Source organism: Nilaparvata lugens, chromosome 6 (assembly GCF_014356525.2).
Source record: "Nilaparvata lugens isolate BPH chromosome 6, ASM1435652v1, whole genome shotgun sequence".
Taxonomy (NCBI): Eukaryota; Metazoa; Arthropoda; class Insecta; order Hemiptera; family Delphacidae; genus Nilaparvata; species Nilaparvata lugens.
This window is the reverse complement of record NC_052509.1, coordinates 46,175,427-46,202,813: the sequence shown is the minus strand read 5'-3', so window position 1 is coordinate 46,202,813 and position 27,387 is coordinate 46,175,427. Positions and strand designations below refer to the sequence as shown.

Below are 27,387 nucleotides of genomic sequence, written 5' to 3'. Positions count from 1 at the left end.
AACATGTTTGTCGAACATTTGTTCAGTGTGGACATGGCTTAAGGCATGTAAGGCATACACTAACGGTATAACAACCAAGCATGCATAAAACACAGTCGTCATTCATTGTTGTGTCATCACAGCTGTGATCACAGCGGAACGCTTTGAGCAAAGTTTTTGAGGTTAGGTTTTTGTTTCTCCGATTTCTTGTTGTTTATTTTTCCTTTGCTGCTCTTTTTGTTCTTAAATCTTTATTATATTAAAGCCACATAGACAAAAAATTCACAGTCAATACGGCTGATTGTCACCGAGTATTTTTGTATAATTATAATTTGTAACTTCCCAGAGTTGATTTGTTGATATTGGATGTCTATTTCATGTTAGAAGCTGCTGTCAAAGAGCTGTTTTTTGTTCAGAGCCTCTCGCTGATGACAAAACATGCACGATTTAGGCCAGTATGCAGATACTCGGTTTAAACGGAGAAATGTCAGCTGTTCGTTCAAACCACGTATGAAACTAATTATGATAAATGCAACCATATCTACAAGTAAACCTGGTTTAGCGTTAAACTTAGGTGGGATGCACACCAGAGAAACGCGTTTCGTGAAAAAAGTTTCAGGAAACGTGAAACAAAAGTTGCTCGCAATCGACTGATAAGATTAAGCAGGGAACGTTTCTTTTGTATACATGCGCGAGTGAAACGGATTGCATGAAACAAGTTTCATGAAAGAGGGCTTCACGAAATGCGTTTCTCCGGTGTGCATCCCGCCTAAGTGTCAGCATATGGCCCTAAGATGTGTATGTGTATATGATGAGCATGTGAGTACACTCATGGAAACATGTGTAAACACGATAAAATAATGTGTTTACATATGCTCGTCATGCATGTCCTGTCGTTAGTGACCAGCTTAAGATTGCAGCATATGATGCATATAATTGAATGCATCGAATGTGTTGTGCGGTTTTTAGGTGGAAGCGTTGCGTGACGTGACTGGTGTGCTGGAGACGAAGGCGTCGTCAAGGCAGGCGATGGTCGGCAGCCTGGTGGACAACTCGACGGAGACTTTCTGGGAGTCGGGCGACGAGGACCGCAACAAGACCAAAGTGCTCACATTCACCTGTCCGTCGCACGCCAACCCTGCCATCATCTATGTGCACATCGACAACTGCCGCGACCTAGCGGTCAGCATTCAACGATAATATAGATTAAGCAACATCCATCTCATTTGCTATGTAGAAACCATGTAGTTCATTAGCATTAATTTGTGTATTAATGTATTCTATAATAAAGGAAAGAACTGGCTTATACACATACGGGATATGAAATTCATGAATGACGCATCTTCACGTCTGAATTACTGGACTGATTAACTTGAAATTTTGCATATAGATTCTTAATTTTCCGAGTATGATTATGAGCATATTTTCAATTCTTCAAGATTCCATTACGTCAAGTTTTCAGTTTGTAAAGTTATTAATTAGTCCGTTGCGGAGCATGGGTTACCTACCAGTTTATAATAAAATGGATTGAACAGCATCTATATCATTTCTATGTACAAACTATGAAGCTCATACGCATTAATCTGTGTATCAATCTATAAAACCATACATAAGGCAACATCCACCTGATTTCTATGAGAGGTCAATTGATAATGAAGATTACTGTAGAATTCAATGTAGCATGAATATTATCGAGTCATTGAAAAGAAAAAACTGATAAGGGTCTATTTTATTTAATTTGTAGCCTGTATAGTTTGTGAAGCAATGAAGAGTTCTATTGAAATACTGCTAGATAACTTTAAATAGATTGCATTTTTAAAGTCAATGGAAATTATAGGAATGCTTAGTTTGTCACGTCTCCTTTTTCACTACCTTCTATAGTAGATATCTACCGTGATTTAAGTCATATCCTTAATCTGATCTAATATTAAATAGTGTTGATATTTTTTAATATAATTATCAGTTTTATCTCAAATATATTATATTCATCAAGAAAATATAGCTTTTCTTGATTTAATAATACATTTTTCACAATTGAAATAAAATAATCTGGTAACTTGATTCATTATATTTCTACATAGCTTACAAATATTCCTGGCAATTTGGCAATGGTGCGGAGTTGAAAAAGGATAGATATATCTGCTTTAACAAGATCTGACAGACAAGGCTAGCAAACTAATATTGATTATCAAATGCTGATTTTAAAATTTGTGTTACAAAAAAATAAGAATCCATAGGCCTTTTGCCTCTGTTTTTTTTAGGTTGGACTGTATGATACGATCAAAACACATTCATATATCCAATTCAGCACACTAGTATTTAGACCCAGGAAAACAAATAGGAGAATCACTTACCCAATCCAAACAATGACGTAGATGATATAACGATAGGTATAAACAGGGTTACAAACAGGGTTTCAGGTGGTAAATTGGAATAAGGAATATGAAGGAGACAGATTGGTGAAAACAAATCGATATTATACTGCGATGGTGTGTGATCCGCTCCAGTGGTCCTTGATCTTCAAACATTTGTACTGACTGGTTATATTTTTCACTCAAAGTATTTTGAACGATTTAGGGCGTTGGCTTTCACTCTCAATATATTTTCACAAACACAAGCACAAGTTATGAGTCAATTACTACACGAAACGAATATATTATATTTACAATAATAATGGGACGAATTTCCCATGATGGTATATTCAAAAATAAATAAAACAAATAGGAGTTGCTAATTATGGATCAACTATCCAAACGAAAAACAATGATCTGTTGACGAGGAGATCTGTTTTGCAACTGAGCTCAGCCCCGGGTTGCACACCCCTAGAGCGGAGGGGATGGCACAAGTCGTGGGAATAAAATAATGTGACAAAATCTCCTTCTCAGCACTATGCAGCGGATGAAGGAAAACTAAAACTACTATACGATGAAACTGGCTTGAACAATGGAATGAAATAGATTATCAGGAATCTAATCTAGACTATTCTATGTCTAGTAATAAATTATAACCGCGAACTAGATTTTTAGAACGAGGATTATTGAGTTACCAGAATATTTAATTCATTAAGTTATGAAAATGTAGAAGATCACAAATATTGTTCTCTAGATTGTTTAGGTTTAGACGTAGACTCGCGTGATTTACTTAAACCAAATATTAAGATACCTCTAAAATAATTTGTAACAGTTTTACTTATCTTATTTGTAATCTATCATGTATTGCATTCTGTTGTAGAACAAAGTATCAAGTGTGACGTTTCTGTCCGGCTCGAATAGTGAAGAGCTAGTGCGCCTGCGCACTCTAGAAGTCGAGTGTCGCGCTTCTGGCTGGATCAACTGCTCTATCAAATGTGAGTCTACATAATTCATCAGAATCACTACATAATGTCACAAACAAGAGTTTGGCCAGGAGATTAATTATTGTAAACTCATACGGTACATGCTCAAAAATGTTTGCAGAATGATTCTTTTCAATTTTTCTATCAGGAAATTTATTATTCAATGTTTGTAATGTATTTTTTGTCGATTAGTTCTTGTCAATTGTTCTATCTGAAATTTTATTACAGTTTTTATTAAATACACAGATAAACTCTTCTGCTGTGTATACTGTATCAATTTACTCTGCAACTATGAATATGTTAATTGTGTTTGTTTCAAGTATCAGGTGCCCTAGACCCATGTGCACTCTCTTTTGCAATTCATTCATATTTTGAGCTCCTAGATTTTATAATGCTTTGCACATCACTCTCAAACAGGCTGCATCTGTACCATTTGATCGAAGCTGTTTGAGAAGGAAACTTGGAACTTGACTTCTGAATATTTTGCCTGAATATATAGAAAGCATGTTGTTTCATTTTATTATATAGAGATCAAATAGGTATTCGAAGTAGAATGTTATCCAGTATCTAAATGAATCTATGTTATTCGCCCCATATACAACTCTGTCACCTTTAAATATTATTACGGTACCTATCTATTTCATTTTTTAATAAGCTTGTTAATATTTATTTATTTTTTTAAATTCAACTCTCTACGAGTATATTGAGCCCAGGTGATGATGAGAAGATGACTGACAATGCCGCACATTCGCTTCCATTTGTGATAATTTAACGAATGAATGAGAGATGATGAAATGAAATCTGAGAACGAGCACCCTATTTTTATTCTATTGTTTTCTACCTAATATTTTATCTATTTCTCACTTACCTGTTTACGTGCGACTACCCAAACCACAAGGGAATCTTGTGTGCTGGATGGGTTTTCTCGTGATTTCGTGGTAACGATAAACTTTTTCTTAATATTCTATTACAATTCTCTATTTATGTGGGTTCTATGATGATTTTACATTATTTTGTAAACTGTTTCTTGAAGAGAATAAAATTTTGTTTGATATTTGTTGCAGTACCGCGTCAAAGTGTGCTGCGCCTGGAGCTGAAGGGGCCGGACAACTCGCTTCGCGTGCGGCAAGTGCGTGTGCTTGCGGCGGGGGAACGCACGCCGCAGTCCACCGCCATCGCCATACAACAACGCAACACCGAAGCTGAAACCCTCAAAGTGTTCCGTCTAATCACTTCACAGGTACTTTCACACAGGCTACTCTCATTCTTATCATGTACCTATAGTGAGGTCCATGTTATAATGACAGTGGCGAAAGATAGGAGAACAGCGTTCCCGATTCTCTGTCTTGCCACTGTCTTCTATAGAGGATAGCTGATACTGGTTTATCTAAAATGACATGGTGATATTAACTGTTAATTCTTGTTTTAAATAATCAGTTATATTCCGTTCGTCAAGAAAATATATTTTCAGTGATCAAATATTAAATATTCATATTTGGGATTAAATATTTTGTGAAGTATTACTCAAAGTAATACTGAGTATTACTGAAGTAATTTACTCATATTTCTATATTGTTAGAAACAATCTGGCAACTTTGCGGAGCTAGAAAAGGATAACGCTATCTGCTCTGTCAAATGATAGAGTATTACTCCTATGTTGTATTGATATCACCACCTATTGAGAAGATACTTAGTAAACTTTCTGAAACTGGAACAAATATATTATGACTGTATTATTGATTTTTCATTATGATTGGTAATTGATAAGTTAGAGGAAAAAATAAATTCTATGGAATGGGAAAATGATTTTTCAAATAGTTGAATTCTATGATTTAGCAATTATATATCCTATCTTATTTTATTTTTATAAATATATCCTCTGTTACTGTTAAGATAAACAATAGAACAGAAAAATCAATTTCAAAGTAGCTCGGTTTTATTTCAAAATTGTTCATACTGATCTGTGGTTTTGTCTATACCTTCTTCAGTTGCTTTTTCCTGAGAGCTATTTTTATGTACATGTACAATTTGAGATATCATTTTAGCTATGTCTGATTTGAATACTTCGGTCGGCTTATGCGTGACAGTATTAGTTGGTTTAGTGAACATTGGTAAAATGTGTATAGTAGGCTTGCTTTGTGAGACTGTTGTTAGATCTTGTTCTAGAATCAAATTCTGTAGTATGTTTTCATATTCTTTCACATGTGACCGTTCTGTGGATTCAGTTCTTACTTTTGAATGTCCAGTTGATCCATTGATCCTGTGCTGAAGTAATTCTGTTTTTGTCAGAATATTTTCAAGTTCGATCTCTTTCAACGATAATTCATTTTCCTTGAGCAATCTATCTTCAATATTTATTAAAGTCGCTGCAACTTTCAAAATGTAATTTTTCTCGTCGTTTTGTTGATTCCTGATAGAATCCAATTTTCTGCCGGTAATTTCGTTTTGAGATCTTAGCTTTTCCATGAAGTTGGTTTGCAATGTATCTAGTTTCTTGTTCAAGTCTTGATTTTCTTTTTTGATATTTTGTTGTTTGATTTTCAACTCCTCAATTGTCATCTTCATTTGATCGCAATGCTCAGCTAACGCAACAAATACTGGCTTGTAAATGTCCAAACTTGATTGTTTATTAGAAACTTCTTCTAAACTTTTATTTTTTCCAATTTTGATAGATGATTGCTCAGCTATGGCTGTTGGTTGATGTGTCTGCTTATTAGTTAGAGAAGTTGGCACAAACAAAGGTTCCATACTTACTGTGAATGGGTTTGGCAAATTCATAGTTGTTGAAGATTTGTTTTCCGTTGGATTATTAGCAACCACCATGAATCCCTCCAATAACGATTTCAGCATTTCGACAGGATTGTGTGTGCCTGTGCCCATTGCGTCTGCCGCTTCATTACTTTTTATCTGTTTATCTTCTTGAGCTTTTATAAGTGAGTTTATTGTATCCTTTAAATATTTTGTGTTCATATTGTTCTTGAAGAAGTCACTTGATATGTAGTAGTTTGCCATATCATCTTTCACATTTGAACTGTCGTATTCGTCAGAATCAAATTCGAACTTCTGAAAAAAATTATTTCATGATTACTTGAATATCAAAACCAAATAAAAATAATAAAAAGTGATAAGTGAGCGTTTGCAGCTCTTGAAAGTAACATTCAAGAAGTTTACCACTTTCACTTTGAATATCATAGGCGTATATGGTAAAATTGCCTTTTTAAATTTTCCTTTAAAGAGTACTTAGATTTCTATTTTTATTTATATGGTAAAATTGTGATGCCATAATAATAAACTCTATCATAGTAAAAAAATAAATGATAAATGTTAGATTGAAGTATGTTATTTAAAAATGAATATGAACACTTTCCAATTCTTGCTTGTAAGTTTAAGAAAGCAAATGGTATTTTACTTATTCACTTTTTAAATGTACTGAAATACTTAACTAGAAACACCAAAAATTTGATGACAGGTATTTCGGCACTGGACGTACACTTTACACCCTAGTTCAATCCAAACATCCATAATTTAATAGTTTTTGTGTAAATATTTAACGATTTCTCCTCAAAAATGAAAAATTGTTTAGTTGGAATTGTTGTAATTATTAAACTAGATTTTAAATTTCTTTACCTTTGCAATCGACTCAACATCACCATTAGCTCTCCCAATAAAGATTATGAATGTAATGATTAGCAATTTCAATGTATCTTTTACAATTTTCATTTGATTTTTAATTTGGTTCAAACTTTAAATGTTTTCATAACCTATATTAATAATATTTACCAATGTAAACTGTAGGTGTCGCCTGTCATACGTTTCTAATGATTTCGATCAGAGAGCAGCTGATAATTATATTATCTTCTCTATTGCATGGTGCTTTAAATATGTTTTTACAACTGTTTTTTTCAAACCAATGTAAATTGTTTTAGAATTTAAATATTTTCTAAACAGGATACCATGTCCGTTCTTTCACATATTGAGAAGGTTTCACAAGTAAGAGCTTGGTCTCAAAATGCCTTCATTGTGGAGCCTCATATAATCAACCAAATTTAGGACTAAACTAAGCCACATAAATAGTAGGCCTACATATTGTTAAATTTCATATTCTTGTTCTCTAGCCTGAAGACCGGAAATTCAAGTAGGCGTACTGCCTTAAGACCAAAAGTGAATATAACATTTTGTATTATAAACGCCTACTATTTCTGTGGCTCAGTTTAGTCCTAAATTTAGTTGATTTGATAAGGCTCCACCCACACCGAGGGCACCTTCACCGAGGGCAGTTGGTATCCTTCTTAGAAAATTATAATGCTAAAATATTTAAATTGGTTCGAAAAACAGATGTGGAAACATATTCTGTGACGGCCTCATTGCTCAGCGCCCCCACATGAAAAAATCAGTCTTCATCACGGTTGGATTTCTTACGTGTGAAGGCACATCATGTTTCTTTCCAATCTTCCCTATTATAGAAATAATTTTAACTTGTGTACATTATTGAAATTTTCTACTGTGGAATGAATTATTCCTTTAATTAGTGATCTATTACTTCTTGCAAACTGATAACGATTTTTCAAATACTATTTTGAATGAATACGGAGAGAATACCATTGAGAGTCTTTGAAAGACTCCAAACCAGCATCAAAAGCGAGGTAGGCCAAGGAAAATATGGATGGCCAATGTTCGAAAAGAGATGGAATGCAGAGGTTAGCGGGAGGATGGCTGGAGAGATAAGGAGCGATGGCGGAGGGGATACTAGAAACAAGTTGCAAAAACTTGCGAAAAAATACTATTTTTTCCAACTTCCATGTATAGTATTTCCATGTATTTTTCCAGTTTCCATGAATAAGCACTGAGGTATACAGCATACATTTCTATGCCATTCTATGGGTTCAAGGTTGTTTTCCTGACAAAAAAGATAGTAACTGCTGCAAATTTGTTTGGAGGCGCTTCAATGCCAGACACTCAAATCTTCTTTGAACTTATATCATTGTTCATAATTATCTCTTCTTCTTCTGGTTCCTTCTCCTATCGGAGGTTGGAAATCATCACGGCAATTTTCACTTTATTGATTGCAGCCTTGAATAGTTCCCTTGAGTTGCAGCCATACCATTCTCTTAAATTACGCAGCCAGGATCATAATTATAGTCTCTCCCTATTCCAGATACTGTTGCATGAATATTCTAAGTGACTCGGAACTATGGAAATTGGTCATACAGGTAGGTATATGGCAATGTTGATGACTATTTATGAATGATAAAAATACAAAATCATAGTATAATCATGATCTCATAATCATAATGATACAGTATTATATCTGAATACTTATAATGTGATTTTGTAATGATGTGTTTAGGTGTTTGGGAAGTTGATAGAGAGTGGTGGCCGAGTGGACAGGAACAGTGTGGTGTTGGCAGGGGACGAGGACGCGGGGGAGAGCAACGACCTGAAGGAGCACGTGGTCGGCATTCTCTTTGCACGCAGTAAGCTCACCCACCTCCAGCGACAGGTAAACAAACTACCTATTGATTTTATACAAGTTGTATAGTTTTACTGCACCTGAACCATCCTGCATATTTTTACTGCATTTGTTCCCTTGAAATTTTAACACTCAGGCCCGGTTGCACAAAGGCCTGTTAAATTTTAATCATGATAAAATTTCACAATCACCTATAAGAGAAGGGATTTCCAAGAAGAAGGCTTCTCTGATTGCTTCTTGTGGCATTCAATCGGGATTAAAAGTTAACAGACTTTTGTGCAACTGGGTGAATGTCTATTTTAGCAAAGTGTTTCGAGAAAATTTAGATTCACAATGACATTTTCATCGGAGAGTACGTTATAGGCTATACTATTGTACTGTTTTATTATATAGAATCACTAGTACCCTTGAGTATCGCGTTAGCTCTCATACAGTGCAGACGTACTCGTAGTGTAGTGCAGTAGAAGTAGTGAGTCAGCAGTTGATTGTTCACGGTATTTAAGTGGAACAAAACATTGCATCAAATTTCGGTTAAAATCCGCCGTCTTTATGCAATCGAAGTGACCTACTTTCGCGCGGCCTTCAATTTTCGAAAAGTATGTTCGCAAATTATTGACTATGGCTACGTCAAGTGGAAAATTGTTGAAACTACCCAGTTTTCTTGCCCCGGAGTTTGAAGAGCAAGAAGACGAGGAAAGCAACATCGAGAACATGGACACCACCAAACCATCAGAGATCCAGTGTTCACCGGATCGTTATATTAAATCAAATAAGCTCCATTCAGCCGCCGAGCATGCACTCTTCATCGCCTGGAAGGAGTCGGATGAGAAGAGAAAGCAGCTAGAGAAGAGCAACGTAGAACTTCAGCGGAGAATTGAAGACTTAGAATTGCGATTTCAAAAAATAGAACAGAACATTCAACAACCATGCAGTCCAGCAGTTGCTGAAAACTACTCAACTAATGAGGAGGAGTTGGCAAAAGAGACTGAGTGGATCAGGGCCCGTAACAAACGTACTACAAAGAAGAGGAAACTAAATAGTACTTTGTCTCCTGAACCAAAGAATGAGCCTACTGGTAACCATCGTCAGTTGAACAAAATCACCTCATTGCAGAAGAATAAAGGCGAGGAAGTAAAGAACAAGAAGAAAGAAACGCCACCGCCACCAATCATAGTGGATGGTATAAAGAGCCTGGAGTCTCTCCATAAAAGTTTGAAAAAAGTGACTTCAGATGAAAAATTTAGAATAAAGCTCTTGAGTAGAGAGACTTTCAAAGTAAATTCAGTAGATTCAGAAACGTACAGAAATATTACAAAAGAATTAATCAACGATGGTTTCAACTGGCACTCGTATGAAAACAAACAGGTGAGACCCATAAGAGTGATGATAAAAAAACTTCATCACTCCTGTAGTATAGAATCCATAATGGAGGACTTAAAGGCTAAGGGATTGCTAGTGGTAGATGTAGTGAATAAGTTGAAGTGGAAAACTAAAGAACCATTAGACATGTTCATGGTTTCGTTCAGCGCAGAAGAGAATGTTAAGAAGGTTTTTGAACTTAAACATATTCTGGGTTGCAGAGTAGAAGTTGAAGCATTGAAGAAAGTTAATCTAATACCTCAATGTAAGCGTTGCCAGGCTTTCAACCACACTCAGGCTTATTGCAACAAGGAGGCCAGATGTGTGAAGTGCGCTGGAAAACATGCATCAAAGGAGTGTACGAAACCTAGTGAAGCACTACCGAAATGCATTCATTGTGGTGAAGCTCATCCTGCAAGCTACCGTGGTTGCTCTTTAGCAATTGAGTTACAAAAAATACGTAACTCGAGTAGGGTAGCCAGTAAGAATATAACATCAAAAAATGTTGTCGATTCTCAGGCTCGGAATGTGGCTAATTCTCAAAGTAGGCCCACTCAACATCAAAGTAGGCCCACAGAAAAGAGAATGACTTTCGCCGAAATCGTATCCAAAGAAAATAAATCGCAGATGAAGAAAAATGAAGAAGTAAAAGACACCTCACAAATCCTACAGCTCATCTTATCTAAACTTGATAAACAAGAGAAAATAATTTCATCCCTTCAATCTCGCATCGAGAAATTAGACAATAATAGACAACAAAAACCAAAATGATTCGTTCACTAAACATAATGGAATGGAACGCAAATGGACTCTTACAACGACAACTGGAATTGGAAGCAGTTCTAAACATAGATAATGTAGATATTTGTCTCATTTCTGAGTCTCACTTTACAAAACAGTCCTACATAAAATTTAAAGGTTACAGGACCTACCACGCCTTACATCCCAACAATGTTGCGAGAGGGGGGAGTTCAATCATAATAAAAGAGAGCATTCAGCATAATGAACACGTTAAATTAGAAACTGAACGAATTCAATTGATAGGAGTATGTGTGGAAGCAGTTAATTATCGATTTGTAGTTGCAGCTGTCTACTGTCCTCCTCGATATTCATTCAGAAAAGAAGATCATCTATCAATGTTTGATATGTTGGGAACGAGATTTATCCTTGGCGGTGACTTCAATTCAAAACACATTCATTGGGGATCACGATTAACAACTCATAAGGGCAAGGTACTTTACGAAGCTGTAAGAGAGTCAAGATGTGAATCTCTTTCAACTGGAAAACCAACTTATTGGCCTACAGATACAAGTAAGATACCTGATCTCATAGACTTTTTCATAATCAAAAACATTTCAGTAAACTATTTGCAAGTAGAGGAAAGTTTTGATCTCAATTCAGACCACTCTCCAATTATTCTGAAGTTGAGTGACACTATTTTACAAAAACAAAATAATTATCCCACACTAGTTAATAAGTATACAGATTGGGATGGCTTTCAGCAAGTGTTGGAGGAAAGAATTAACCTGAATTCACCATTAACAACTGCAGATCAAATAGATGAGGAGCTGGAAAAATTTGTTACTGATATACAACAGGCAGCCTGGTGTAATACTCCGCAGACTAGGAAACAAGGAACAGTAGGAAATAATTATCCATTGGAAATAAGAGAAATGATTGCAGAGAAAAGAAGAGCTAGAAGGAGGTGGCAGCATTCACGTTCTCCTCAAGATAAAAGATTACTGAATACTCTCACACAGGAACTGAAAAGAGAGATACAGTTTATTAAAAATGAATCAATCAACAGTTACTTGAGTAATTTGACAGGACAAGGCAACACTGATTACTCACTATGGAAGGCTTCTAAGAAAATAAAAACACCCATCCAACAAGTTCCCCCTATTAGGAAACTGAATAGACAATGGGCCAAGAATAATGAAGAAAAGGCACAGGCATTTGCTGATCATCTTGTGAATGTCTTCCAGCCAAACGTTGCAGCTCAAGAAGATCTAGAAATTGAAGGTAACATCATGCAGGAAAATCAAGAACTAATGAATGTCTCAGTAGAAGAAGTGAGAAAGGAAATAAAACTTATGAATGCTAAGAAAACTCCAGGATTTGACCTGATAACTGGCTTAGTCCTGAAACATCTACCAAGGAAAGCACTCATCAAGCTAACAAACATCCTGAATGCTTCATTCAGACTCAGATTTGTACCAGGAGTCTGGAAAGTAGCTGAAGTTATAATGTTACTCAAGCCAGGAAAAGAACCACACGAAGTAGCTTCATACTGACCAATTTCATTGTTACCTGTGTTATCAAAGTTGTTTGAGAGGATATTATTGAGTAGACTCAAGTCAATAATTGAGAAAAAGCAATTAATTCCTAATCATCAATTTGGTTTCAGAAAAAAACACTCCACAATTGATCAAGTACATAGGATAGTTAATATAATAGAGAAGAGCTTGGAAGAAAAAAAGGTTTGTTCAGCAGTTTTTCTCGACATAGGGCAAGCTTTTGACAAAGTATGGCATGAGGGACTTCTTTATAAACTGAAGAAAATGCTTCCTAAGCAATTTACAGAAATATTGCAATCATATTTGACAGGAAGGTACTTTAGAGTCAAATATGAAGATTCATATTCTGATCTAAGAGAGATAAAAGCAGGAGTTCCGCAAGGAAGTGTTTTAGGACCAGTCCTTTATCTTCTCTTCACTAGTGATATCCCTAATTTGGAGGAGAATACCACAGCCACGTTCGCAGATGACACGGCCCTACTAGCAGTAGACAGTGATGTTGGTATTGCAACAGCGAAGCTTCAGAGATCTGTCAACAAGATACAAGACTGGACCAAAAAGTGGAGAATGAAGCTCAATGAGGAAAAGTCGATTCATGTTAACTTCACCAACAAGAGAGCTGTGTACCTTCCAATCAACATCAATGGAATTAATATACCACATGAAAATCAAGCTAAATACCTAGGTATGACTCTTGATGCTAAGCTTCGCTGGAAAGAGCATGTCAAAAAGAAAAAAGAAGAACTGAACATAAAATACAAGAAATTCTACTGGCTTATTGGAAGAAACTCATCACTTTCAATACCAAACAAATTGCTCCTCTACAAGCAGATCTTCAAACCTGTTTGGACCTATGGAATACAACTATGGGGCTGCACCAAACAGAGCAACGTCACCATCATACAAAGATTCCAGAACAAGGTGCTCCGAAACATCGTTGATGCTCCCTGGTATGTGCGGAACAGCGACATCCATAGGGACCTGGGAGTCAACATGGTATCCTGTGAGATTCAAAGGTATTCAGAAAGTCATGAAGAACGGCTCCACCAACACACGAACGTCGAAGCAATCCAGCTGCTAGACAACGGAGGGTTGGTGCGGAGACTGAAAAGAAGGAAACCATTTGAATTGGTGTGCAGTGAAAGTGGTGTCTAGTGAAAAAGCAGAGCAGTGATTGAGTGAAATCTAGCTTAAGTAGTACAGTTAAGAGATGTACATAATAATTATTAGTAGGTAGCAGTAAGAAATTCTAAAGAGAGTTTCACTGTCCATATTATATACAATTAGTAAATTAGGTTTGATAAAATTTGCTCATTAGTCTCAAGACTAGATAGCGTCTTCTTCTTCCGTGTCAAAAAATAATGTAATGAATATCCGAAACCGGACGTGTCATCAAAGAAAATTAAAGGGCAGCAGTGATTCTATACAATAAAACTATCAAGTGGACCTATGAAAAAAGATGAAAAAGATGAAAAATATTGTTCTGTTGAAATATGACACTATGTAAGGTACATGTTCTCAAGTAGCTTTTAGTCTCAGATTAATGAAATATTTTTTGCATTTACTTATGTCTGAACATTAGGGTTATTGGGATTATTTGAGCAATTGTGTTTGGAATTTTTAATTTTTCATTCTAGTATATTCCTCTGTATATTCTAGTTTCATCTAATAGAAGAATCCACTTTAAACTATGAGCATTCATCATAGATAGCATGAGTAGGGCTACTCACCGCAGCTAAAAGTTCAAAGTGAACTTCAACATGGTTTGGTTTAGATTATCCAAGGCTGGTCACTAACGAGATGTGTGTACACACATGTTCATTATGCACACACACATTCACTCATGCTCATCATGCACACATACATGTTTTTTGTCATCGGCGAGAGGGCTTCAAACAAAAAACAGCTGCTTGAATGCAACTTTTAACATGAAAATCAATCAATAATTCTTCTTCTTCTTTGGATAAGCCTTATACTAATCATATATGGGGTCGGCATTTCCCTCTATCAGCCGTCTCCTCCACAAAATCCTGTCCATCTCCTTCCCGTATCTCCAACCCTTCTCCCGCAGATCATTCCCTCATACTGGCCTCCTGCATCTTCCTACCCAATAGTCCCACCCCAACTGTACCTCCAATCACCTCGTTACGTATCCTATCCCTTCTTGTGACTCCACACATTCAACTTAGCATTCTCGTCTCAACCACTTCTTTTTTCCTCTCTTGCCTCTTTGAAACAGGCCAGGTTTATGCGCCATACACCATAGCTGGTCTCATTGCCGATCTGTACAATTTACCCTTCATCATACAGTTCACTCTCTTATTAAAGATAAAGAGCACACCAATCATCCTTCTCTTATAACTAATAATAATAAATAAACCAATGGAAAATTACAAATCATAATGACAATAGTAATTAGAATCATAATAATGTAGCCTCAAATAGAGTAATGAAAGAACAAATAAACAACAAAAAATCAAAGATACAAAAACCTAACCTCAAAAACGTTTGTTTAAAGCCTTGTGATGACACAACAATGTATGACGACATGTTTGTACGCACATGTTCATCATGCATGACCTGTCGTTAGTGGTCAGTCTAATGTACAATATTCTAATTGGAATTGAATGATTGAAGGTGTGCGCACACATAGTAGAGGCGATCCGCCGCGAGACAGCGCTGTTGCGCGAGGAGTGGGAGACGCGGCTGTGCTCGGGGGGGCCGAGCCCGGGGGCTGGGGTGGGGCCAGGGGCGGACTCAGTGGACACCTACTGCTTCGAGATGCTGAGCATGGTGTTGGCCCTGAGTGGGTCGGCTGTGGGGCGTGCCCACCTGGCCTCGCAACATGCCTTGCTTAATGATCTGCTCTGCTTGCTGCATACCGGATCCGCCAGGGTTCAGAGACAGGCAAGTGACTTTCCTTGGCTCTACTATATTATACGAATAAATTAATAAAATATATGTTGATGTTTTGTGTAGGAGTGAAAGTGATAATTATTTATGTTCAAATGAGTTAGGTTCTATCATAGAGAAAAAATAGCATTAGAAGATATCCCATGTTATAGGGCGTTTATTTTTCAAATTTTACTTTCAACTCAAGCCGATAGTCTACGTAGTTCTTTTTTATGAAGCTATGTGACGCTAGTAGTCTCTCTACAAGCTGTGTCGCTCTCACACTCACCCGGCCAAAACAGTAATTATTATAGACAGTAGTCGACAGTAACCGGCTAAGTTAACAAAAATTGGCTTGGAACTTGGAACTTAAACGACCTTTACATCATGTGATATCTTCTTATGCTGTATCTTCTCTATAAACATCTTCTAAATGATACTTTCAAGCACATTGAGACTCCACTTAATATGAAACTTGATGAATATTATATTAATTTGTTCATAAATCTGGTGATGAAACTTGCTGATTTAATCGAAATATAAATATTGTAAATTGCCTTATTAATTATCACATTGCGACACTATTCAATCAACCTGATTATAAGTCATTTCACAATTTAGTGTATGCTTATAAAGCTCAAAAAATCAAATTCAAATTTATTATAAAACAAAACACACAATACAAATCAAGATACAAAAACAATACAATCAAAGTGAAAATATCAAATGCATAATCTATACTATTATAATAAAGGAAAAAACTGGCATATACACGTTAGGAAAATTATTATGTTTGACGCATCATCAATCACTGGACTGATTAACTTTAAATTTTGCATATAGATTCTTAACTAACCTAGTATGGTCATAGGCCTATTTTCAATTCTTCAAGATGTCATTACGTCAAGTTTTCAGTTTGTAACTTTTATAATAGACCCTTGCGGAGTATGGGTAACCGCCAGTCAGTAATAATAATCAGATTATCATATATTAGTATCAGTGTACGTGACTCGTGCAGTGGAAGTATTGTTCTCATGAGATACTTATATTATTTTTTAGTTGATGGTTATTTTATCTTATTTATCAAATGAAGTTATTTCTGTAATTATACATAAGGTAAATTATGTAAACAAACAATTATTTTTGTCATAATTTTTGTATTGATGTGCAAAATAAATAAATTTTGAATTGAATTGAATATAATGGGAGAATATCCATTACCACTCGGCCGGGTAGAGTGAGATAAGTACCATTAGAAAACATGAAAATAATATTTTTACTCCTGAACACGTTCACTGATACTGATATATGGGAATCCGCCTCCAGTCGTAATATTTATTATTTATACATTCATAAATATAATATCATTCTTAACTCATTATTGGGGAATCTCTCGAATGAATTGCCCTTATTAGTATCACATTGAGAGATACTAGACTTGATAAACCTGTTTACGATTACACAATATACATTATACACTATAGACATTTTTTGTTGACGTATGAGTATGATGATGTTGCAGGTGACGGGGCTGCTGCGACGAATGCTGCCGTCTGTGCCCCCCTTGGTGCTGGCCCCGGCTGACGGGGGTGCCACGCCTCCCACCCACCGACTTCACCGTCGTCGCCTCGGCCAAGGACAGTGACGGCGAACACTTTGACTGCTATCAGTAAGCAAACACTATTTTCACATTAAATAGTTGATTTGCTTTTACTTCTTTTCAATGAGTTTGACGTGATGGATCCAAGACAGCTTTACTCCAAGGAGATACTATGCAGATTACACAAGAACCCAACAACATTTCAAACCAGAAACCACAACCACAACACCAGATACAGGAATCTTCTCATCACCAGTGTTGCGAGGAAGGCACTATACCAGAGACATTTCAATCATTTAGCACCAAAATTATATAATCTACTTCCTGCAAACTTTAAACAGATTAATCATCCTAGAAAGTTCAAAACAATAGTACACAATTGATTGATGAGCAAAGGAAGACAGAACATAGAAAACATTATTTCAAACAACAACTAACCACCTAATGACTTAATAAAAACTAATTAATTAATAATACGCACAAAAAACTAACAAAACCTACTCTAGAACATGGTACGCCATAGTGGAGTAGGTCAATTTCCACACAGAAAAAACTAAACAAGTAGAGGACACATTATAAGAATTGTTTGTAACTAACTATTGAATGTAATATTGTAATTTATCTTATATTTTGTGTAATTGATGTTGTAGTTTTAGTTTTTTTGGGAAATAAACATTTATTTATTTATTTTATTTAATTCATTCAATTTTTATTCTCTTGTTGCTTCGACAACAAATAAAATTCAATAGATTGCAAATTATTCTTTCAGATTGCCTTTTTTCATTGCATTTTCTCAAGCACAAAATCAAATCAATTTGCAACAATATTTTCAATTTTGCATTAGTTTTGATCATGATATGATGTTTAATATCATTACAATATACAAGTACATAAGGCTTCATCAGAGCCTATCGTTTATTTCTTCCATTTCATTCTAGTCTGATGCTATAAGGTTGCATAACAGGTAACTGATCAGTAAAATCAGCTCGACAGCTGCTTGGGGCTAACTCCACTAACTGTCTGTGATGAGCTTCAAAAACATTTTTCGGTGAAACATTACAACACACTTGATCCATCACTCATCATCATCCTTTCCATTACTATTATGCGTACCGGTATTTCAGTTTTGTGTCTTTTTTTTAGTACCAAAATTTTTAGTACCAAAACCAAAACAATGTTAAAAAACATGAAACAAAACAAAGGAGTAATGTGAGTAATGATGATGGAAGATGATGAGATATGAGTAGATCTACAGCTTCAGGTGGGTTCCGAACCACCGGGAAGCGATTTTTCAACTCTCGAATTATACTTAGAGGAAGCAGCTCTTCAAGTGATCACCCTTAAAATGGTAGTAGCAGGCTCGTGAATCTCAACTTATCCATCGATAGCATATCAGTGTGATCACAGAGCCAACTGCTTCTCTAAATTCAAATTCATTCATACCGTGAATTTTCATAGCTACATATTAATTATATTCTATCTTTAACCGATATCCTATATTTAATTCTCTATCTTAAACCAATCTTCAACCTCAGATCTATACAAAAAAATATATTCCCAATCACTTCCATAAATTTAAATTCATATCCGTTTGTATACCTACATACTAATTTATATTCAGGACCTTCATTTTCAAGTTTTTTGTAAAATTTCACCGGAAAATGTTTTTGAAGCTCATCAGAAGACAGTTAGTGGAGTTAGCCACATCATCTTTAATTATCTATCTTCAACCCCAAATACTATACTGAACAAATGCATTCCCAACCGCTTCCCTAAATTCAAATTTATATTCATTTGTACTGCAACTTTTATACCTACATATTAATTTATATTCTATCTTTACGGAGCATATTAATCGAAATTTTGTTACATTGCTTAAAAAGGACTATGGAATGGATAATTATCAGTATAATTGAGGGAATACTTTTTTAGTGACTCTTATTTTTGTTTCAATAGTATGTTTGCCATCTCTCTTCTTTTCTCTTTTCATTCTTTCTTTTCTCCTTCTTTCTCTCTTTCTTTCATCCTTATTCATCATCTTCTTTTATTAGTATTATATTATATAATTTCTTATTTCATCTTTTGTAAAATGACTCATATTGAATTCGTATTAGCAACTCTCACCTGCGCACAGGATTTTCCTTGCAAGTGATTGGTTTCTTATATTTTTGCTGAAAGTTTTTTTTGTATATTTGCTGTCGTTGAAGAGCCAATAAAGAATTTTTGATTTGATCCTTGACCAATATTCTATCTTTAGTTCTGTATCTTGAACCTATCTTCAACTACAAATCTATACAGAACAAATAGATTTCCAAATCCGTCCAGCTCAAATTCCGAGATTTGATCATCAAAATTTTAATCAAACAATCAATTTCAACTTATGAATTAGAATTTTATGATTTTGTTTGATAGGGCGGGCATCCTGGACGTGCTGCTGAGCTGCGTGGCGAAGGCGCTGACGGTGCAGGTGAAAGTGAAGGCAAAGGGAGTGAGCTCAGTGACGCTGGCCACAGCCATCCACCCACGTGACCACTACGGCACCCGCTGGTTCCTAAGGGGCTCCGTGTCCAGGCGCCTCGCCGAGGACATCATACATCTCGTCAAGGACATGGCTGCTGTCAGTAACATACAATTCAACCAAACAAACAATATTACCATTAAATTGTATACCAGAAGAAAATAATATAGTGAAAAAATACAATCCTATACTCGAATAAAAATTAATTTGAATTAACTCTAGTAATTATTGCTGAAATTCGAAGATAAATGATACAGAATGTTGAAATAGTAATTCTGTGATAACGCATTGCTTTTCAGACGAAGTAACAATTCAATTTAATCAATTAATGATTCATTCCTTCTGTAAGCAGTGCTGTGCTGAGGAATGAGTCGCTCAACCAAATATATTATTAACCTGAATCGTATTCAACTAACCTAAACTATTACAATCATCAATTTGATTGATGTCAAACTGACTATAGTGAGGTCCACGATATAATGGCAGTATTTGATTAACATTGTGCTATTCTTTTGTAGCTCCAAAACGTTGTCAGATCATTTTTTCAAATTAAAATTAATTTATTTGCCATAAAATAATACAGATTGATAAAATAAATATTCTAACTTACAAACTGGCAGTACCGGCAAAGAAAACTTGTGCGCCGGTAGTGAGTTCGAACAACTAGATACAGCAAACATGTGAATAGAAAGAAAGTAGAGCTTATTCAAACCCCTAGAATAAATAAAATTACGGAAACCAGGTCACATCTCAATTCTTACAAACGATAAGACAAAGTAACAAAATTACAAGCAAATGACGAACTCAAAAAGACCAATACAAGGAAGCCATAACAATTTTTTTTCAATTTATAACACAAGAATGAAACACTACATAATGGATATAGATAATTTAAAATAAAAATTTATCCTAATATCCTAATCCATTCCAGTATAAGATACATTATGGATTTTGTAATTCTATTAATAATGAATTCAGTTGGGACTTTATTTATAAACAAGTAACACTAATATTCAAACTGACGTCTACATACACTTAAGCTGGTAAAGTCAACATCAAATTGTAATGGATTAGAGGGACGCAAATTATATGGATTATTCCTTAAGTTGAATGTATCACTATTCTTATTAATGAATAATATGATTCTTTTAACATATGTTTGCCTCACTGTAAGCACCTGGAATTCTTGAAAAAGAAGTCTACTAGGGTACAATCTTGGCCTCCATAATTCAGCTCTGATAAGGTGTTTCTGTAATGTGTATAATTTGTTCATATGAATATCATAAGCAGACCCCCTAAGAATGTAGAAATATAATTAACAAAATATTTTATCTCAATTATGAAAATGTATTATTAAAACCATTAAATAATATATTTTATTGACGAATATAGAATCATATTCCTTCTTATTCAATGAGTAGCTACATTATTGTCTGATATGCTTCGTTGTTGTAGGGTAAGGTGAGCGAGGAATGGGCGCAGGTTACGAAGGCGGCGATCGCGGAGGCGGTGGTTGGGGTGCAGCGACTGGGGGCGGAGTGGCGGGTGCCGGGGGGAGTGCCTGCGCTGCCCTACCCTCTGGCTGGCACTGGCCGCCCTCTGTGTGCTCGACAAGGACCATGTGGAGCGGCTGTCCTCGGCCCGATGGGGCAGTGCCCCCCTCGATCCTTCCAATCCACCGCCCCCAAGGGTAATGATAAACATTATCAAATCAAATCTTTATTTGTCATAAAAACACAATGATTTGGTACAATGACAATGGTAATAATAATGTTTAACATTATGATAATCAACCTTTATTGCCATGAGTATTTCGATAAATGCATGGATACATAAATACATGGACATTGTCAGGTACATTTCTTAGCTTATTCTTAGCTTTTTATTTATTTTAAATCTAATTTTTGAATAAAGAATGTTGTAATGTTTCAATGAGACATATAAGGGTTTAACCTGTTGTTCCCATGTATGTATTTATGCAAATATGTAAATGCAATAACTAATTTTTCAATTGATTAATCGATCAGTAAATGCTCCAATTTATGACGAATACAAAAATATCACAAAACAATTCTATAGTTTTATGATACTAATACATACAGTGAAAGCAAATAACATTGCATTACACATCCTAATAATAGAATACTTCTTTATTGTAGTCATTTCTGAGGTTATCAGAAGCATTACCTTCGTCATAAATTGGAGCATTTACTGATCGAAAAATTAAAGAATTTAATTAAAAAATTAGTTATTGCATTTACATTTTTGTAAATGTTTGTAATGTTTTGTTTAGTTTAGTTCATATTATTCTTCGCCACAGTCTATTAATTGACTGGGGCATTATCAGAATTTATCACTGACAAATGTAAATAATGAGAGTGCACTGCTGCACATGTGTGGAGTGGAAAATGAAGAAACGTGTAATCTGAAAATGGCATGATCTCCACCACCTAACACCACTACTCCCACTCTGCTATGTGCTATTATATGCATTCTCCATTTATCGTATAAAACTAAGGAGTTTTTTATGCCCACCTTGTACATAGAAATAATTTTCCAGAAACAAATAGCAGCCTAATTAAAGCGCAAAATCATTGTTAAAATTTAAGTTACGTAAGTAACATAACCTTCAGACTGTGTATTCCAAATTAAGGTTTGAAGCAGTTTTGGGCAAATGCCTGTTGTTTTTACCTGGATTGTATTTGCATATGAATAAAACTAGGAGTCCAGCTTCAAAAAAAAAAAGATGGATGCCCCAGATTGATAAAATACTAAAGAACTACATGACGAGAACTACTAAACATTTTTGTTGACATAAAATCTGCCTAAAATGTATGTCTAAATTCGATGTATTATTGCTTGGATACTAATGAAACTCATGATAGCTATAACAGTATGGCACCTTACAGCTATGACACTCTCAGTATTATCTTTCAAACAACTTTGCATCTATTAAATTGAATTTTGTTGTTGCTGAGATATTTTATTCGATTGTTTTCAGCCAACATGCAGCAACCACGACGATGGCGAGACGAATGCGATAATCCAGTGCGACGTTTGCGGCAATCTGTGTACCGACTGTGACCGATTCCTGCATCTCCATAGAAGAACTAGAACCCACCATCGACAGGTGAGATGGCCATTCTATGCATTCAAAAAATTCATTCTTCAGTGCAATTGTTAAAAAGAGAAAGAATTTTTCAAAAATATTCATATCATTTGTTCCTTTGTTTGAGGTTTTTGAACTTTCTATGATAGTTCAACTGTTTGAAATTTGGCTTTGAATTCAATGAGGGTTATTTTTTAAATTTAAGCGCTTATAAAATAGTTCAAAAACGTCTAACAAAGGATCAGATTATATGTAAATTATTGGAAATTTCTACCTCTTTCCAACCATATCCTTACAATTAGATTTTGACTGATAGTTTTATAGTTATTGACGTTTTTTTTAAATATTGAAAAATCGATATATCTCGAAAAATAAGGTCAATATAAAAAAAATCTACTGGACATTTTTTGTTGCAAATTTCATTCAAAAGCTATGGTCTTTCGGCTGTCACACCTTTCGTGAGACATTCTATATTGGAGTATCATTTAAGAAATCACTTCAAATTGTATGTAATATATTTGTTTCTCTTCTAAAAATCATTGAAATGTTTTATATCAAGTGTGTTTTATATTGTTTGCGTGTTTGTTGTCAGGTGTGCAAGGAAGAGGAGGATGCGATCAAGGTGGACCTGCACGAGGGGTGCGGGCGCACGAAGCTGTTTTGGGCGCTGCTGCTGGCCGACTCTTGCACACTGAAGGCGCTGGTCGAGTTGCGGCGCACGGAGGCGGGTGGCGCGCGCGCACAGGCCGCGCCTCTCACGGGCGTCTGTCGCTTCTGCGGCGCCACCTCCAATTCCGGTCTGCTCGCCATCGGCAATGTGTGCGCCGATCACGAGTGCCAGGTAATCAATCAACTTTCAAACATATCTTCCACAATCACTTTTATAGTGCTCATTTATTCATTGTATAAACAAAATCATTAATGAAGAAATTTGAAATTTCGTCAAATCTAACCAATTGTATTTTTCAAAAGCATAATACAATTATCACCGATAAAATACTAAGTAAAACATGGATAAAAGCTAGCATAAGAATATATCCCATGGTATAAGGCGTTTATATTACAAATTTCACTGTTAACTCAAGCTGATAGTCCAAGTGCCGGTTGTACAAAAGCCTGTTGTTATTTTAACCGTGATTAATTCCACGAGAACCACAATCAGAAAGCCTTATGGCTTCAAAATCAGCTATATGGGGCCATACCGAGTTTCAAAGCTTCATCCTAGGTAAAATTATCCTGTACTATTAATAAATAAAAATAATGAAATAAATTAATGATTATTTCAAAAAAAAACTGAAACTACAACATCAATTACACAAAATATTAGATAAATTACAATTACATACAATAGTTAGTTACAAAAATTCTTATAATGTGTCCTCTACTTGTTAAGTTTTTTCTGTGTGGAAATTGACCTACTCTACTATGGCGTACCATGTTCTAGAGTAGGTTTTGTTAGTTTTTTTGTGCGTATTATTAATAAGTTAGTGTTTAGTAAGTCATTAGGTGGTTAGTTGTTGTTTGAAATAATGTTTTCTATGTTCTGTCTTCCTTTGTTCATCAACCAATTGTCTAGTATTGTTTTGAACTTTCTAGGTTGATTAATCTGTGTAAAGTTTGCAGGAAGTAGATTATATAACTTTGGTGCTAAATGATTGAAATGTCTCTGGTATAGTGCCTTCCTTGCATCATTGGTGATGAGAAGATTCCTGTATCTGGTGTTGTGGTTGTGATGTTGTTGGGTTTTTGTGTAATCTGCATAGTATCTCCTTGGAGTAAAGCTGTCTTGAATACATGACATCAAACTCATTGAATAGCTGGTCTGATGAATAGCGTGGAGGCTTCTGGTTGATGACCCTCATGATCAGCTTCTGTACCCTGAGGAGGGGTTCTATGTGCAAGAAGCTTGCACCTCCCCATCCCACAATTCCATACAGCATAAGGGACTTTGCTAGAGAGAAGTAGATAACTCTTAGACATCCCTTGTCGACCAGTGTCCTCAGAATCCTGAATTTGTAGATGGTCTTCCTCAGTCTCCCGCATAATTCATTGAGATGATGATCCCAGCGCAGAAAAGAGTTCATTGGAACTCCCAGGTATTTCTGTGATTGTTACTATCTCATCTCCTGTTGGCTGTCCATGTTGAGTCGCCGAAAAGGTCAGAAAGAAGGTTTTCTCATGGTTCAATGTTAGCAGATTTTCACTCAACCAGCGAGACACCCTCTGAAGTCCAGTCTCAGCTTCTCTCCAGGTCATCTCCCAGGTCGGTTCAGATAACAGTAGAACAGTGTCATTTGCAAAAGTGGTGATTGAATTCCAAGGGGGGCATGTGACATTAATTTCCATGTTGCATAATTGATTTATGTAGAGAAGAAAAAGAATTGGTCCTAGTACTGTTCCTTGTGGCACTCCAAACTTTACAGTCAGCTTGTTACTTATACATCCATTGACTCTTACACATTGTGTTCGGTTTGATAGGTAGCTCCTGAACAGATTCCATGCGACTCCTCTTATTCCATAGTTATCAAGCCTTGAAAGAAGAATGTCATGTGACACCGTATCAAAAGCCTTCTTTAAATCCAAGAATACTGCTAATGGTTTCTCTTCAGTGTTTATTTTATCGGCAATCTGAGTGGTCACATAGTGGATAGCATCATTTGTACTGCGACTAGATCTAAAACCATATTGATTTGGCGATAGAAGATTATTTTTTTCAAGAAAGCTGATCAGTCTTGTTTTGATACACTTTTTTGATAATGTACTGAGTAATGATATAGGTCTGATATTAAACGAGCAATTTCTGTTTATATGTTTAGATGTTTGGCTGTTTAGATGTTTGTATTTCACCGGATATCGAAAACGGCTCTAACGATTCTCACGAAATTCAGAACATAGTAGGTTTATAGTATAAAAATTCTATTGCACTAGGTCTCATTCCTGGGAAAACTCGCTGAAGGACATTAAAAGGATAATTATCATTCATCCTTGGAAAAACATCTGATAATAATCATTTCGTCGTATGTTGATGATGGAAGTGAGTGAGCAAGCTCATGTCAGTGGGACTGTGTCAAAATTATGACTCAGCTGTTGAACTTTTGTAATCATTCAATCAGGTACTTAGTGCCGGTTGCAAAAAAGCTGGGATATTTTCAATCTTGATTAATTTCAGTAGATTCATCTTTTTGAAATGGCCTTCTCTGATTTGGTTCACGTGAAATTAATCAGGATTAAAATTTAAGCGGCCTTTGTGCAACCGGGCCTTTGTGAGGGAAATTTTTGCATTCCTCTGGGAATTAATCTCAATTTACTGCGATTAGATAGAACATTCCTGTATGAACTATGAATGCTATTATAATTTATTCTTTCGTAATAAATTTATTATGCTTTTGTACCCCAGAGCGAAGTTTGGTCCCCGATATTTGGAATTGAACATTTAATATTGATATTTAAAATGGTAAAAAATGGTCATGCATGCAGTACGAAAAGAATTAATTTATCTGTTATTCTTTGACCAATCTTAATAAATAATATAACCTTGGAATCTTGATAACATTCTCTAACTTTTTTGTCTTTTGTAAATTTTCTGTAAAGTGAACGGTTTTCGTGAAATTTGCTATTAAAAAATTTTAAATGGCTGCCATTTTGAAAATTTTCATAGAAAATTTGTTATTTCATTTTTTAAAGATGAATCTTTATAGCATAAATTAATATGCCAAATTTCAGATCAATACAACATTTCGTTCTTGAAATAAAAATTCCTAACTAAAAAACAAAATGGCTAATAAAGGATCTCCTATCATCCAGGAACAATACCCTAAAATTTTCGACACTACTTCTGAAACACTCTGTATTATAAAAACAGAGTTGTATTTGAGATGGCTTCGACAATCCCTCAACAGTTGCACCATGTTAATTCAAGTGACGTTTATTTGAATGTGGTTTGTTTGTATGCAGGAACACGGACGCAATGTGTGCTCGAAGATGCTTGACTGCAATCACCCTTGCAGCGGCATCCGAGGCGAGACCGAGTGCCTGCCTTGCCTGCACAACTGTTCGCGCGACGCACGCCTCAAGCAGGACGCCGACGACATGTGCATGATCTGCTTCACCGAGGCACTGTGTTGTGCGCCCGCCATTCAGCTGCACTGCGGCCATGTCTTCCACCTGCACTGCTGTCGCAATGTGCTGCTCAACAAGTGGGCGGGGCCACGGATCACATTCTCATTCTCGCAGTGTCCCATTTGCAAGGTGGGTGGATAACAATTGATATTTGGAGAATCTACTTGAATATTCTGCAATTATAGTAGTTTCAAATTGATCTTCCTTTTCTATGTCCTTCATACTTTGTGAAATGAATTGGATCCTGAAAGCTTGTATAGTCGTCCAATATTATTATACAATACAGAACCGACTTATAACATCAGGCCGCAGTGTCTATGACGTGTTTACTACGGTTATGTTGCCTGATGTTATATTTATGAAGTAAATGCTATATTGTAAAGCTGGAGTTAGCTGCTAACATATCCACTAATGAGGCTGTACAGTATCTCAATAACTGCTCACTATCTGATAAGAGCCAGGCTATTCAATTCAACTCAAAAAAGAAATATCCTTTTGAACCAGTAATAAATTATAGCGATAGCATGATTGAGAGCGCAATTGTGGTCAATTTGCTTGGTTTGACAGTGGATAACAAATAATCTTGGAACGAGCATGTTGATGAGGTCGCTAATAAAATGAGCAAAGGCATTCTTGTATTAAGATATATTGCAATACTTGTAATATAGCTAGAAGAGTTTACTTCTCGCTTATTAATACTCATCTGGTGT

General features: G+C 35.7%; 2 protein-coding genes across 2 annotated transcripts in view; one reads left to right on the top strand and one right to left on the bottom strand.

The window, feature by feature from the left end:
* The window catches only part of LOC111048490 (E3 ubiquitin-protein ligase MYCBP2), a 287,490-nt gene that overhangs the window by 247,149 nt on the left and 12,954 nt on the right, over nt 1-27,387 (top strand). The window contains 13 exon segments of the mRNA XM_039431468.1: nt 949-1,161; nt 3,211-3,325; nt 4,378-4,553; nt 8,661-8,813; nt 15,077-15,346; nt 16,854-16,907; nt 16,909-17,000; nt 19,344-19,548; nt 20,905-21,000; nt 21,002-21,139; nt 22,451-22,579; nt 23,151-23,399; nt 26,513-26,806. Coding sequence (XP_039287402.1) covers nt 949-1,161; nt 3,211-3,325; nt 4,378-4,553; nt 8,661-8,813; nt 15,077-15,346; nt 16,854-16,907; nt 16,909-17,000; nt 19,344-19,548; nt 20,905-21,000; nt 21,002-21,139; nt 22,451-22,579; nt 23,151-23,399; nt 26,513-26,806 — 2,184 coding nt within the window.
* LOC111048496 lies at nt 5,228-7,139 on the bottom strand. The gene is made up of 2 exons (XM_022334392.2): nt 6,941-7,139; nt 5,228-6,376 (listed from the first exon to the last, which is right to left on the bottom strand). Exons 1-2 carry the CDS (start codon nt 7,031-7,033, stop codon nt 5,255-5,257), a joined length of 1,215 nt encoding a protein of 404 aa, XP_022190084.2. The 5' UTR covers nt 7,034-7,139; the 3' UTR covers nt 5,228-5,254.